Below are 13,956 nucleotides of genomic sequence, written 5' to 3'. Positions count from 1 at the left end.
TTTCAAAGGTTCTTTTATAAATGAGGTTACAGCACTTAATTGAAGACCCCATAAGATGCCTGTGGCAATGTCTTAAGAAGCTACCAGAAAAACCTGAGCTCCTCCTTCATTTTTTTGCCCCAACAGGGAAGTCCTTGTATCTTTAGAAACCATAAATGCTTTTGAAGAACTTGTCAATCCCGGGTGTATTATGAAAGATAATTGTATTTTAAAATATTTCGTGCTAACGATCACGTGATAAATGTTTGCTTAAATGAGAAATATTTAAATAATTTAAAACAGCTCATCTTTACACATTTTGGAAACTCCTCCCTTCCAGTGTTGTGTAGGAACGATCTCTCTCAGGAGGCTATGGGTTAATCGAGTTCTCTGCTTCCCTAGAGACAGAGTTGAATTCATTTAGCCCCCCAGAGGAGATCCTCAAGCCCTGTGGCCATATTTTGCCCTGGGCTTAATTTCATCTGGCCTTCTGGGTAATATTATGGGCTTTGCCACTGTGGGGTCCCAGAAAATCATTACTCCTGCTCCTGGGCTCTCTGCTTGTTTCAGGCAGAATGAAGCCTCTCACAGATTAGAGCAGTTGGAGAACTGTGAACTGTGGGTAATTAGCTAATCATTGTTGGAAAGGGCAGGACTAATAGTGGGGAGCAGAGTGTCACCTCCTTCTAAATCACTGGAGCTACTTGGCCTCCAGCTTTCCCCTTTCCCCTTGCCTCTTCCTTCCTTTATCTCCATACTCGGGGTACGCACAGGGTCCCCTGTGTTTCCCGCGGAGCTAGCTAGCTCTTTCTCTCTCTACCTTCAACGTTGCCAGAGAGTTCTGTTACACTTCCCTAGCAAATCCATGTTCCTGTTCTCCAAGACAACTATTTCCCGCCTTTCCTTTCTCTTCGCATTTCCAATAAGCACCCCCCATTCTTAGCTGATGACCTTGCCGCCTACTGCAAGGAGCAGAATAGATACAATCAGACAAGTACCACCACATCTTCCCGTCTTTAATTGCTCCAACCCAACTGCTTATGTGTCTAGACACTCTGCCTTCCCTCCTTTTACAATGGAAGCAGCGTCCAGAAGTGTCCATGCTCCTATTTCAGGCTGTCCTCTCCAATTGTGTCCTGATGCGCTCTCTCCTTCTCAAGGACTTCGCTTTTATAACCATCCCCTCTCTCTTTTGCAACACTTTCCCCCCCACCCACCCACTGGTATATAAAATGCCTTAATATCATCCCTCTTAAAAAAACAAAGAAAAAACCTTGACCTGGCCCACATCACAACTTCCTCTCCCCCCATTTGTCTGCTCCCTTTCACAGGAGAAATTGATTATTCACTCTCTCCTCCCATCCTCCCACTCCCTCCTCAACACACTCCAATCAGCTTCGCGCTCACAGTGTACCACTGAAACAGCTCTGGCCAAGGTTGCCCGTGACCTAGACCTTGCCAAACTCAACTGCCAAGTCTGCATCCTTATCTTACTTAATGGCCACTTTCTCTCTGAAGCGCTTTCTTCTCCAGGCTTCTGGGACACCGTGCTACCCGATTTTCCTCCCGTCCCCCCCTCCTCAGCCCCTCCTAAGAATTCATGTTTGGCTTTGGAGTACATAGCACGTGATAGATCCCATGCTGTGCTGTAGGGAATGTGGACTCCTAGCAAAAGAGACTGCAGATGGTCTTTTGTAAATGGTCTTCAGGTTCATCTTAGGACGACTAAGGTGGGAGACCGGTTTCGCAGGTAAGGCCCACAGGATGTGCGTGCTGTGTGTTCTAGGTGACTTGTTACAGAAGGGTTGCCTCCTTAATTATGTTGGTAGTGTTTGGTCTAGGAATTAGTTTGCCTCTCCCATGCATTTAAACAGCATCAGCAAGGAAAGAGAAAATGTAGCTGGGATTTGACAATTAGCATCCGTGTTCCATGGAGAAAATAGTTCATGGATCGGAGATAGAGAATTGAACGTCGAGAAGTCTACTGCTATGTAGAATAAGATGTATGTAATATAACAGAATAAAAGGGAAGGTGAATAAAATTACAAAATCTAAAAGATACCTGAGAGATCATCTCACCTGGCAACCGGTCCAAGATGGTTATTCTGTGGCAAAATGGGAACTATAAGAACAGTGGTATGTGTGAGTGTGTTTGATGGTGGTATAAGTTTGCTGTCATATATTTTGAAGAACCTGTCGTGTATTTGAAGATTGTACCCTTCCTACCTTTTGGATACTGTTTTCGTTATGGCCTTTCATGGCAAACAAAAAAAGTTGGTTATCTTATGTAGATCTCTGATTATTTCTGTAATGCTATGTGAGGTACAAAACATTAGGAACTTGTAATATATTCCCTTGCCTTTGTCATAGAGGCTGGAGAGCAATGAGGTGAATTGTCCCAAACCACACAGCTAATTAGTGGTGGAACTTGGACACGAAACTGTTTCCTATCAGTATGTTTTTCTTTCGCCACTTTATAAGATCATAGTTAGCTGAACGCGAGATGGCTGCCTTGCAGGGGTTTAGCTGCTGCATACTATGAGAATTTGCTGTGGTCGTGGAGTGGATAGGAGTATATGGACGCTCCCAAAACTCTAACATTTATTCTTTAAATGACAAACTTCAAAAGTGACCTTGCTTCTCAGCACGTCTTCTTGATATGTGTGGATCATGCATGTTGGCCTTGTTACCAGCGGCTGTTGACAGAGTTCAGAAGTTGCCTGACGTCACTCCAATTTGTCCATCTGTAGTCTTACGGTTTCCTCTTTTACTAGAAGACATTCGGGGCCTGCCCACAATCCAGCCATTAACGTGAACGGCAGTACAACAAGTAGGGATTTAGTGGGATTGAGATTTTAATTTTAAATCGTTCATGGTTGCAGTGCCCTGGCCCCGCAGATAGGTATCCCGCAGGCCCTGAGGGGTCTGACGCATGCCTAAAAATCTCAAAAGGAAGGGACCGGGGCTAGAAGGTCCGTGGGTTATAGGGTAGGCACCAAGAGCCGGCGGAAGGCTAAGAGCACAGGCAGGAAGGGGCAGGCGAGGTGGGCCAGAGACTGGGAGGCTGGCAAAGAGAAGTAGGAGGATACACCTTAAGTGTGAGCAGCACAATTAAGGAATCTAGACGCAAAGCCTTGAGAATGTGTAAGCAGGGAGTCTGGCCCTGGGGCACCTGAGCAGCAGAGATGCAATGACCTCAGTGCCCAGCCCAGGTGACCAGGGGAATGAGGAGCAGGTGGTCAGGCACATCCAGATAGGCTCTTGGTTTCTTAGGGCAGTCTTTCTAGATGTGCACCTTATTTTTCTTTAAGATTATAACCCCGCTCCCCATTTATAGCTCACTCTTCTATAGAAACTAGTTATTACACCAAATAAATGAACAGTGAGCTAATGGCTATTCAGAGCCCACTGAATTAAGTACTCTTCACTTGAAATTCCATCTGCCATTAGGTCCTCTCAGCTGATGATGGGCCTTTCTGCATATGCATCCCGCCCTTGCCCATGCCTAATGTAATCAGGGACGAGATGTCCTCATAATGAAGCACATCGCCCGCCCTTCCCCCACCCCTCCCCCCGCACTCCCCCTTGTCTCTCTGTTGTCTTACCCCCTCAAGTACCCTCCCCAGCCTCCTTTGTCGTCTTCAGGGAGTGCCACCAGATGGAGCAGCAGCCTGAGACTCCTTATACATTGGGCCCCTCAATAAGCTTTCATAATTAGTGACCTGCAAGGGGATGTCTTGGGGGCCAGTTTACAAAGGGACCGAACTGTCTCCTTAGTGGTCCCGAGTCTCAAGGTGCCGATGCCTTGCCACGGGCCTTAGAGGCAACTTGGGATAGAAGTCGGGGAGGGGGCTTACGATGTACATCTCAGCCACGTAACCACCCTAGGAGTGTATTTTGTATTCCCCTCTTACATAGATAGGGAAACAGAGACACAGAGAAGTTCAAGTATCTTGCCCCGGTTCACAAAGCAAATTAAGTATCAAAGCTGGGATTAAAATCCAAGTCGGTCCAGCTTCAAAGAGCGTAGTCTCTCCACTACCCCTTGATGCCCCCAGAAAATATAGTAAATTATCTCATTTATTTGCTCAAATAAATAAAACGTAATTGCACTCACTGCCTTTTTAGTTTTGATGCCATGGAAGATTCTAGACCAAGGGTCATTTTTTTGTAGTCGGCCTGAAATGGCAAGTACATTAAATTCCTTTGATCTTCATGCTCTACTTTTTGTTTCTTCTTTTCTTAGAGGGAACGGTGACTACTAGCTTATTTTACATGGGGTATCTGGACCATTTAATTCTCTTAAAAATGGGCCGGGAGCAGTATTTGAAAGTAAACTCCAAGTCTTTGGACACCCAGGCGTTTAGCTGTATTAAAAAGAAACTGGAAGATGAGCTGGTTGGTTGTACCACGTAACTGTTGTGAAATCTTTTTTTGTTTTGATTAAAGTTCTATTACCTGAGGACTTCTGTTGGCAGCTTATGTAATATTAACTGTTCCCGTTTAATCATGGCCTCATGAATACCAACTAGAATAGGGACAGGTTAAGGTGAGGCAGGAAGCAGGGGACTGACGGATCCTAATGTGAACTGGGTTTGTAGTTTTCCAAACTGGAGACCCGGGACTCCCTGGGTGGGGTGGGGAGATAAAGGGATCCCCAGGCACATGCAAATCAGGACTCCAGAGGCTGCTGCCCCTTGGTTTTTACAAGTGACCAACCATGGGGATTAAAAATTTTAAAAAGCCGGCAAACTCATTTGGTAGTACAATATCATAACCTGACTTTTCATTCTATTAGTAATGCCGTGTCAGGGGAGCTCCGTGTCCCATAAATCAATCATGGGGATAAATGTGGCAATTTGTTAATGAAAATACAAACGGAATTAGTTCAGAAGCTGCCGTGGGTGTCAGTCATGCATGTTGTTTGACTGGGCCGTTAGCATGGTATTTGGTGTTAGTGGAGTGTCACTCTGTGTCACTTGCACTTGTTAGGGGAACGCAAGCATTCGCCGGCAATTAAGCTCGTGATTTTTGAGTTTTACTTTGCGAAGTCTTTGTCAAGGTGGAATATGCCTGGAATCGTGGGCTTTGATTGCCAGATACTGTGGCAACCTCAGGGTGCTTTTAGGGGGAAAAAAAAAAAAGAATGACCCTTCTCTCGCAGTCCCTTAATAATAATGTAGTGACAGGCATGCACTGAGCTCCCCCACTCCCCAGTTAACCATGTGATGATCATTATTCTTTTAATGTTTTACATTAATCTCTATGTTTTCTATTATGTCTCTCAATGCCACAATCAGGGTATTTTTGATATCTTGTATTACCCTAATCGCCAAGAAGTATGCTCCAAACTGATTAATTCTAGAATGATTAAAACATCCTATGCAATTCATTTATTGTTGCTGCAGTTAATTGAATATTTGATGATTTAAAGGTACCCTCATTATTTCCTAAGATATGTATTTATCGCCAGGCAGATGATCGGTGCGTGGTCTCTCTGTGGCTACATGGGGTGGCAGCCTGCACTGTCACGTGCAGAGAGGGTAGGCACTTGTGAGGGCTCTCAGTCAACTCCCCACCTGCCCGCCGTGTGTGCCTGCCTTCCCTGGCCCTCAGAGGACCACATCTGTGCCCAGCCCGAGAGGGTCGTCTGGGGCCGGGCGGGAGAGCACAGGTTCCCCTGTGCGGCATGCAGCCTGCTCTCTGCTCTAGGAGGAGGGGGCGGAGAGGGGGATGCAAAGGACGCCGCAGCTCTGAGTGGCTAACTTGCGCTTTGTGGACTGTCTGAATGCTCAAGAGTGGATTGAAAGAGAGGAGAAGGTGGCTCGGGAATTAAGCAGCAGCTTGGCAACTCGGCGGGCAGCAGTTCTAATCCCCGTGTCGCCACTAGTTCTCTTAGTCTCCTTTCCCACCTGTCCGAGTGACTCCAGAAGTACTGCGAGAGGGGCGTGTGTGTGTGGGGGGGGGGGAGTGCACTGGGCAAAATTCTGGGGCTGAGCCCCCGCCTCGGTGCAGCTGTCTTCAGTGTGCAGAGTGACCCCCCACCCCACCCCACGGCGTGCAGCTCCTCAGGGGGCTCAGAGACTGAAGTGGCCTCAGGTGGCTCTGCCACTTCTCGGCCATGTCAGATCCTTGGCCTCTCACTCCCATGTGGAGTGAGGACTACAGTGGGGACCTCGGCGGCTGGGAGCTTCTGTCGGACATGGCTCTGTCCGTGAACCCGGTAGGTACCCTCTCTCCACCACCTAATCAGACCTCCTGTTCCCTATTGTCTGTTTCCCGTGTAAATGTTTGTCTTCCCAATTTGCGTGGAGTCTTAAAGCCAGAAATTATGTTGTCTTCAGTGTCTTCAAACCCTCCTCCTTGGCACCATCCTGAGCACAGTGTGAGCTCAATCAGGATTTGTTGTCTAAAGAAATAAATGGGAGAACTGATGAATAGGCGGTCGGGCAGTGAATGCGATCCTATTACCCTTGTCACGACTACCTTACAATGTATGTCCCAGTGGGTCTCTAATTATTTGTTTTGCCGTCCCATCTAGACATTTAACTCCGAGAGAAAGAGGCCAAGTCTCATAGCTGTTTGTATCACCCACCCCCCACGCCTAACACTATTCTAGGCTCAGAGGAAATGCTCCGCTGCTTAATTCAAAAGCACTCGCAGGGGGAGAAGCATTTGCCGCTCAAATGTAGTTGTCTTGCGGTGGAAAGAGCTGTGGGGCAGGGCTAGATGAGTTTGCAGGACTAGTGACTCCATGCCAATGCTGGATTCCGGGATTTTCTTAAAAAGAAAAACAATCTGAACACTCGGTGTGGATGCATACTTATTTGACTGTCCTTGTCTGCAGTCCCTTCCGATCCTGAGTGCTCCCGACCCCCAAGCAGTCATTATTAGATTTGCCGCAAAGCCCCAGAGTTGACAACTCTTTCTATTTTGACAGCAGTTCCCCCATAAGGAAATGGATATTTATAATACCAGGTGTAGGGATGACATTTGCAGTTGGCAAGAGTGAGTCGGGTCTTTCCTGGAAAAGACGAGAAGACTCGACTTAGTAATAAAGCAGTAAGGAGAACAACAGGACAAGGGGTAATAACCTGGCTCATTGTGTGGGGCTTTGCAGGGTACAAAGCATATTCCCATTATTTATTTCATTTGCTGCTCACAGAAACCCTGTGAGATTTGAAAGGAGCGGGTATTATTATGATGGCGATTTTATTTTATTCTACTTTATTTTACAGTTGGGAAAACTGGAACTCACAGGGGTAAAGTTACCAAGTCCTGTTCCCAAGTGGTAGGGCCGGAACTCCCACCCAGCTCCTTATAGACCCAGAGGCAAGCGTTCTTACCGTGTCTGCATATTGCTGATATGTTTTTCTCTGTGGTTGAAAAATTGACATTATGTTTTTGTGTGGGAACAAAAAGAGCAAAGACCTTTTTCTGAGAGCGGGACATACATTTTTTAGCCCAGGCCGCCCACACGGATAGAATGCAACAATGATATTGAAGATTTAATTCTGCTGTAATCATTTTGACCTTTGGCAAAGGTTATTTGTTAGAAGTTCAAGGATTGTCTTAGAAAATACAGTTGCTGGAGCATTGAACAATGGGATGAGATTGTATCTGCTATTAAGACTAATCCGTTGAGTTCTGTAATCCTGTACTATGTTAGACCAGCATCTCCCAGTGTGTGTTCTGCAAACACTCATTCTGTGTGGAATGGTGGTATATGTCGATTGGGAAAAGAAAATCACAAAAACTAAAAAGCCAAGAATTTAGTGGTCAAGAGAGTTGGGAACGTGTTGCGTTCAACAGTTAGATAGGTGTCTCAGAGCCTTTAATTCGCATCATGGATTTCCACGTCGGGGGAGGAGGTGGATTGCAGTATTTCCCATGCTTATTTGGACATGGAAAGATTCCTAGTACCTGTGGGATGGGCTCAGGTAGCACTTAACACAGTTTCAGTCCTACATTAACTATGTGATTCCTCATATCTACCTTTCTCTTGAGTCTACAAACTCCATGAGGGAGGAAGCTGTGTCTCCTTTTGCTTTTCCTTGTATCTGTGCCTAGCAGAAGGCTGGCCCTCAAAAAATTTGTTGAATGAATGAATGCGCTGTGCTGGGCCAAACCCTACCCATAGTTGCCTACTGGGACCCTGCATTTAAGGTCCTCTGGAAAGTTGTGCCTGGCCCTCTTTTGCAGCCTTTCCTTCTCCTGTTCTTTCTACCCAGTACTAGAATATTATTGTGCTGGGAAGGGTGACTGTATAATTTATCATCCAAACTGGGACATTTGTGAGGGGGAAAGGAGACATGCAGGTTTGCGGGAAACTGGGGCCATATTCTATTTTCCATTTCCCCAAATAGAGTTATGCTCAGCCTTCAGTCTATCGGAGGAACTGGGGGCTTATCACCTAACTGCCCCCTCGAGAGGTCTGGACGTACAGCCCCCAGTGAATTAAAGAGACCAAATGCCCTCCTCGCCAGAACTGGAGGGAAGCAGAAGTGACAGTTCGCAGTCCTGGAGAGGGGGAAGGTGTGAAGGCGAGAGGGATGTTTGGGGGATGCCTGTAGCTCACACAGGTGACGTCACGCCCGGCAGACCCTTCTCCGGCTGGTTGTCCCATGCCCGGGCCCCTCGCCGGTCACTGCCTTCGAGCTGGTGCCTCGCTTTGGTGTCCAGCTTCTGGCTTTCACTGATGATAGAGCCCCCGGAGGATAGAGCTTTGTGCTGGACCTGCAGTGAGTCCTCGGGACATTTCTGCAAGTTGCTTGAATTTTGATTGATTAGGAAGATGTCCCACTGGGAAAGACGGCTCATGGGACTCACTTTGTATGTTTGTGAGATGCTCTCTAAGTGCCAAGGCATGCCTGCAATTTACACAGTTTGAGCCTTGGTGTTTTGGATAAGAATTGCAGGCATCTGGTTAGACTCCTAAGTTTAAAAAGAACTTAATTCAATCATAGAAGTATGTCCTATCGGCCTCGTCTTTAAAAAAATCTGTGATTATGAATAATATATTAAACCCTGGCAGAGGGTCAAATGGCCTTAAAGATGAGGAAGTCGAGCTCCTTCTTTGGATAGATGAGCAAAGTAAAGCCTGGGTGATGGAAGGGCAGCCCAATGTCCCACAGAAAATCGGTGACAGAACGTGTCACTCTCTCTCTGCACCTTGCACTGTGGTCTTACTGCTTCATTAAAGCAATGAAAATTGGCCACTAGCAGATACTTTTGGCTTTGTACTTAGCAGGGGAAAACTCTACATTGATAGCTGTATTTCCTTTCTTTACAATTTTTCCTACCATGTAAAGTATTATACAATAAACTTCTCTGAGAATAGCTAAATGGTGCTTAATTTTTGTTTGTTTATTTTATTTTAGGTAAGCCTTCCCAGTGATCCAAGCTGTGTTGAAGAAATCTTGCGGGTGAGTTTAAACCTTTATTTCTGTGCCTTTTAATAATGAAGCAATCTATCTGCTTAAGCTCTTTCAAGTAATTACTGTGCTGTTTCTGGGAGTATCCTGATGGGGAATCCTTGCTTCCACTTCAAGACCCTTCTGCTTACACCTCCCGGCTCATTTCTCACCTGTCCTCTCCCCATCCCCAGCCAAGCTAGTCTTGTCATCTCCCTAAGCTTCTGTTTCATCCTTGTGCCTTTCTGGGTCTTTCTTTTGAGACTCCCCACCTTCTTCAGGAAACTCTCCCTCTTTAAGCAGCCTACCCTAAATCTTGGGCTTTCTGCTCTCTGGGATCTCAAGTCTCAACTTCACCGCCACTTCCCGTGCCAACGTGGGTGGAACAGGGTTGTGGGGGTTGTGGCCTATGACGAGGGGGCAAGATGTGGGAGGGTGGAGGGTGGCAAGGAGGAGAGACTTGAGAGTGAAGGCAAGTTGTAGGACCTGTTCCTAATGGGAGGGAATGTGTGCATATGAATGGCATGGAGGCAGCATGAAGTTGCGGAAGGTGGCAGTGATCTCTCCCAAAGTAGATGCTTAAACCAAAGGCAACACCAGAGCCCAGCCGGAAAAATGGGTCTCCTGTCTCTGGCTGTTAGCGTCATAAGGCAAGGCAATGTGGTACGTGAAGAACGGAAGTCGTGGCACTGAGTCCCAGGGCCAGCTCTGCTGTTTGTCACTCTGTGGTTTGGACACAGAACTCCAGCTTTCTGAATCTCCATTGTTATCTGTGAAACAGGATAATAATACCTGTCCTAATTCCCTTAGAAGCTGCCAAGAGGTATAGAAGCTCATTATTATGATAAATGATGATCAGCGTGGCCATGAGAAAAGCACGCAGGCTTGCCGCCCAGGGAAGAGAACAATCTGTGTACCATTGAGAAGTCTGCACCCCTCCCCCACTTACCAAAGTGAGGAACTCACCCCCACCTCTGCCTGAGACTCCCCGTGGTGCATGCCTTCCAGGCAGCCCAGGGCTCCAAGGGAATCTGTGACAGTGCAGCCCAAGGAATAATAAAGAGGAGAGAGCTGTTTATTGTCAAGTTGACCTGATCACCGGTTTCACCTGTTGGGGATATGCATGCCCCGTTTTCAGCCCACGAGTGTTGTTATTGGCTATTAAAGAGATGAGTCCTATTACTCTGATCAGCGACGAGACTATCTGAATTGGGGATATACTGGCTACTTTTTTTAAAAAGATTTATTTATTTATTTATTTAGAGAACATGAGAGGGGGGAGGCGCAGAGGAAGAGGGAGAATCTCAAGCAGACTCACGCCGAGCAAGGAGCCTGACACGGGGCTCGATCTCACGACCCTGAGATCAAGACCTGAGCTAAAACCAAGAGTCAGGTACCCAACCGACTGAGTCACCCAGGTGCCCCTATACGGGCTACTTTCGTAAGAGCTCAGGAACCCCTATGTCATCTCTCCTGGGGTCCAAGGGTTGGGGTGGAGGGTGGGCGGCTGTTGAGAAATCCGCCAGTGTGCTGCACCAGGAGACTGCAGGTGTCTGCTCCTTCCATTGGGCGGAGATGGGTCAGATCAACCAGAGACACCAAATCCTTGCTAGTGTGTTGGCTGCCTTCCTTAAGAAAGGTAACATGGCAAGAAACCTCTTCCTCTCTTCCAAATGAAGTCAGCGGTCTTTTCTTAATTCCCAAAGGAATGTGGGACCCGTTTCAGAATCACCACCTAATTGGTCACAATTGGAATCTCTTCTTATGAGTGGCCTGGCCCTGGGGGAGGGGAGCCGGGTGAGCACCTGGCAGAGGCTGGGGGCCCCAGTCCGCTGGAGGAGCCACTTAGAGAAACAACAGAATGTCACTTCAACATGGAAAGAAAAGAAGCAGGTTGCCTTAATAAGCTCATAAAAGATAGCACCCTTTGAGGAAGTAACAAAAGTCCTTCTGTTCTTGAAAGAGAATCTAGGGAAACGTCTTTTTTTTTGAAGGGCTATAGATTGTATAGAATTCTGGGGTTTTTTTCAACAGCACCATTAATGAGTGGGCTTGCCTTTATTGAAGACTGACATGTTTCATTTCCCATGCTTAGAATAAAAATAAGCATCCTGAAGTTTGTGTCCTAAATTTTATGAGTAATTCTTAAATTTGTATAGCCCACATTGTGTGGCACAACAGGTTCGTGGTCGTGTTTGTTCAAGGGCTGTGGAGCCCAGCGGATGGGATGTGTGGCCGTGCTCTCCATCTGCCTCCTCCTGGTGGGGGGGTGACCTTTTCCCTTCCTCTTTCTCACCACCTCTCTCTGACACCCTCAGCGCTTTTCAGACAAGCCAAGAGCAGGGGCGTATTCTCCCTCACTGAGGTGTAGCCGTGTGGAAGAAGGGGCTCTAGCCCCGCGGTAGAAAGCCTTAGGTCCATCACTCTCTAGCTGTGTGGCTTCTCGATCTCTTCATGTAGCAAACATGAATAACTCACACAATAACTCACCCTCCACCCCGCGACCCACTTGCAATGAGAGAATCTTTAAAGTGTGTACACAGTTTGCATGGGAAACATGGAGATCTCAGTCTGTTTGGTCTCTCAACTTCCCCACCTCACCGATCTCCCCCCTTTTTGCCCTCCACAGCCCAGCAGGCTAAGCATGCAAACCCACTTCATCTCACGTGGGGACAGACTTCTTTTATTAACCAACCAACCAACACGACTGGCCTCTCCCCTCTCTCAGCCCCTCAGTCCCCAGGCAATGGAAATACTTTTCCCTAATGCATTTTATTTTTGCCTCCTTTTCCAAAACACCGTTCCAATTCAAACCAGTTAGCTTTCTTTGAAAGCTCCTCTCACCATTTCTGTGATCGTGGCCTCAGCTCTCTTTCAGACTTCTCTTTCTTTGTGCTCCTGCTTCTCATGCCGTCCTGTAGCCCACCTCCTCTGGTCTTCCAGGGCTGACTTGACCTGATAGGGTGACCTTATTTTTCTGTGGCACATGACTGCCTTTGAAAACACTTGAACCTCATTATCTTATTTTGGTAATAGAAAACGTGGTGTAGTCCCTAATTATTTCAGGAAGTTGAGGCCCAGAGGGGTTATAAATGACCTGCAGCGAGAGTGAACCTAGGATACAGCAGAAGCAGAAATGGAACTTGGTCTGCATTTTACACTACGCCAAACTGTCCACCGCCCTCTCACAGACCTCTGGATTAAAAAAAAAAAAAAAATTGCTCCAGATGCTGGCTGACTTAGTCCTAGCCACTTTAAGAATCCCACCAAACCAACGAATTTGAGCAGGTGTCAGGAATTAATTCTTTCTTCCTACCATTCTGAATATGTTCAAATCTCACCTCAGATAATAAAATAACAACAATGACACATTACTGCCACTGATAAAAAATAACAGCAATGTGCCACTTCCGGGCTTGAGCACTTTAGCATACTACGTCACGTCCCTCTCACAACAATCCTAAAACTCTGTGTCATGAGTCCATGGTGCAAAACACGCTACCCATTCTGCTCCTGTTGGTGCACTTGAATCCATTCTGACTTCACAAGCTCCGGTCTCCTTTATGATTAACATTGTGATGGCATCAGCCACCAATTCCTTTCAGCTGCCGTTGCTTCGATGACTCATACAAATCCAATTATTTGTATGCCAAATGCCAAGATAATTTCAAGTAGTTTTTCAAACAGGCCAGAAACCACCAGCCTATAGCACCTCTCCTCCAGCTGCCCTCCTGCTACAGAACAAGCTGCCTAGATCCACTCGTCTTCGCTACTTGTCAAGTACGTTGTTGCCTAGTCTACATTTTACACATCAGAAACGTAAAGGCAACGTTTACGTCGGCCCAGCCTGCGTACCTGCTTCGGTCAGCAAGCACGCCATATTCTCTTTAGATTCAAGCTGCCCTCGAGTCCAAACAGAAATGAAAACTAACAATAACTCCGGTGGCGTTTTGCAGTTACAATTCATCTATCAGATGAGGGACTCTGAAGCTGCTCATATGTAATAATATGGGCCACAGCAGCTTCTCTCCTGAGCTCCACGGGGTTTGATGGGTCCTCGAGTAATCACTTCTGGAAGAGTTAAGCCAAGGAGAGCTGTGTGCACTAAATACTACTAGCCGAGGATGGATGTTCAGTGATTATTTGCTTTGCGGTGGTATGATTTATTTGTTCCTTGCAAGAATTTACTTAAAAATATCAACAAACTATCAATTAAGTCCTTTCTTGAGTCAAAAATGCAGATAGAGTGCTTCTCTTAGCCTTGACGCCGAACAGATTGTGTTTCCTAGCAAAGTACCTTCAGTAGTTGATAATTTCATAGTCTAACATCTGTAAGGGTAATTCACTGTTTATGGGGAATGCTGAATTTGCTAGCTAAGATTTAGGGAACTCGATTTGATAAACTCTATCATCTTACAGCTCTCTCCCCACCATATGGATCAGGCTGGTAAACACTGACATGGGCACCTCTTTCAGATTATGGCATGATCTGTGTTTACAGCATTCTAAATTATGGCAATTCCATGTATTAGGTCTGTATTTAAGTGTACAGGTTTAGCATGGA

General features: G+C 46.5%; 1 protein-coding gene across 2 annotated transcripts in view; it reads left to right on the top strand.

Annotated features, from left to right (window-relative positions):
• AFF2 (AF4/FMR2 family member 2) overlaps positions 1-13,956 on the top strand; it is a 445,879-nt gene that overhangs the window by 261,081 nt on the left and 170,842 nt on the right. For both annotated transcript variants that reach the window (XM_032428215.1, XM_032428216.1), the window contains exon 4: positions 9,360-9,404. In XM_032428215.1, the coding sequence (XP_032284106.1) occupies positions 9,360-9,404 (45 nt within the window). The remainder of the gene's footprint in view (positions 1-9,359; positions 9,405-13,956) is intronic.

The sequence above is a fragment of the Phoca vitulina genome, unplaced genomic scaffold, assembly GCF_004348235.1.
Source record: "Phoca vitulina isolate PV1807 unplaced genomic scaffold, GSC_HSeal_1.0 scaffold39, whole genome shotgun sequence".
Classification (NCBI taxonomy): Eukaryota; Metazoa; Chordata; class Mammalia; order Carnivora; family Phocidae; genus Phoca; species Phoca vitulina.
Note: the sequence above shows the minus strand (reverse complement) of the source record. Positions and strands in the feature narration are given on the sequence as shown.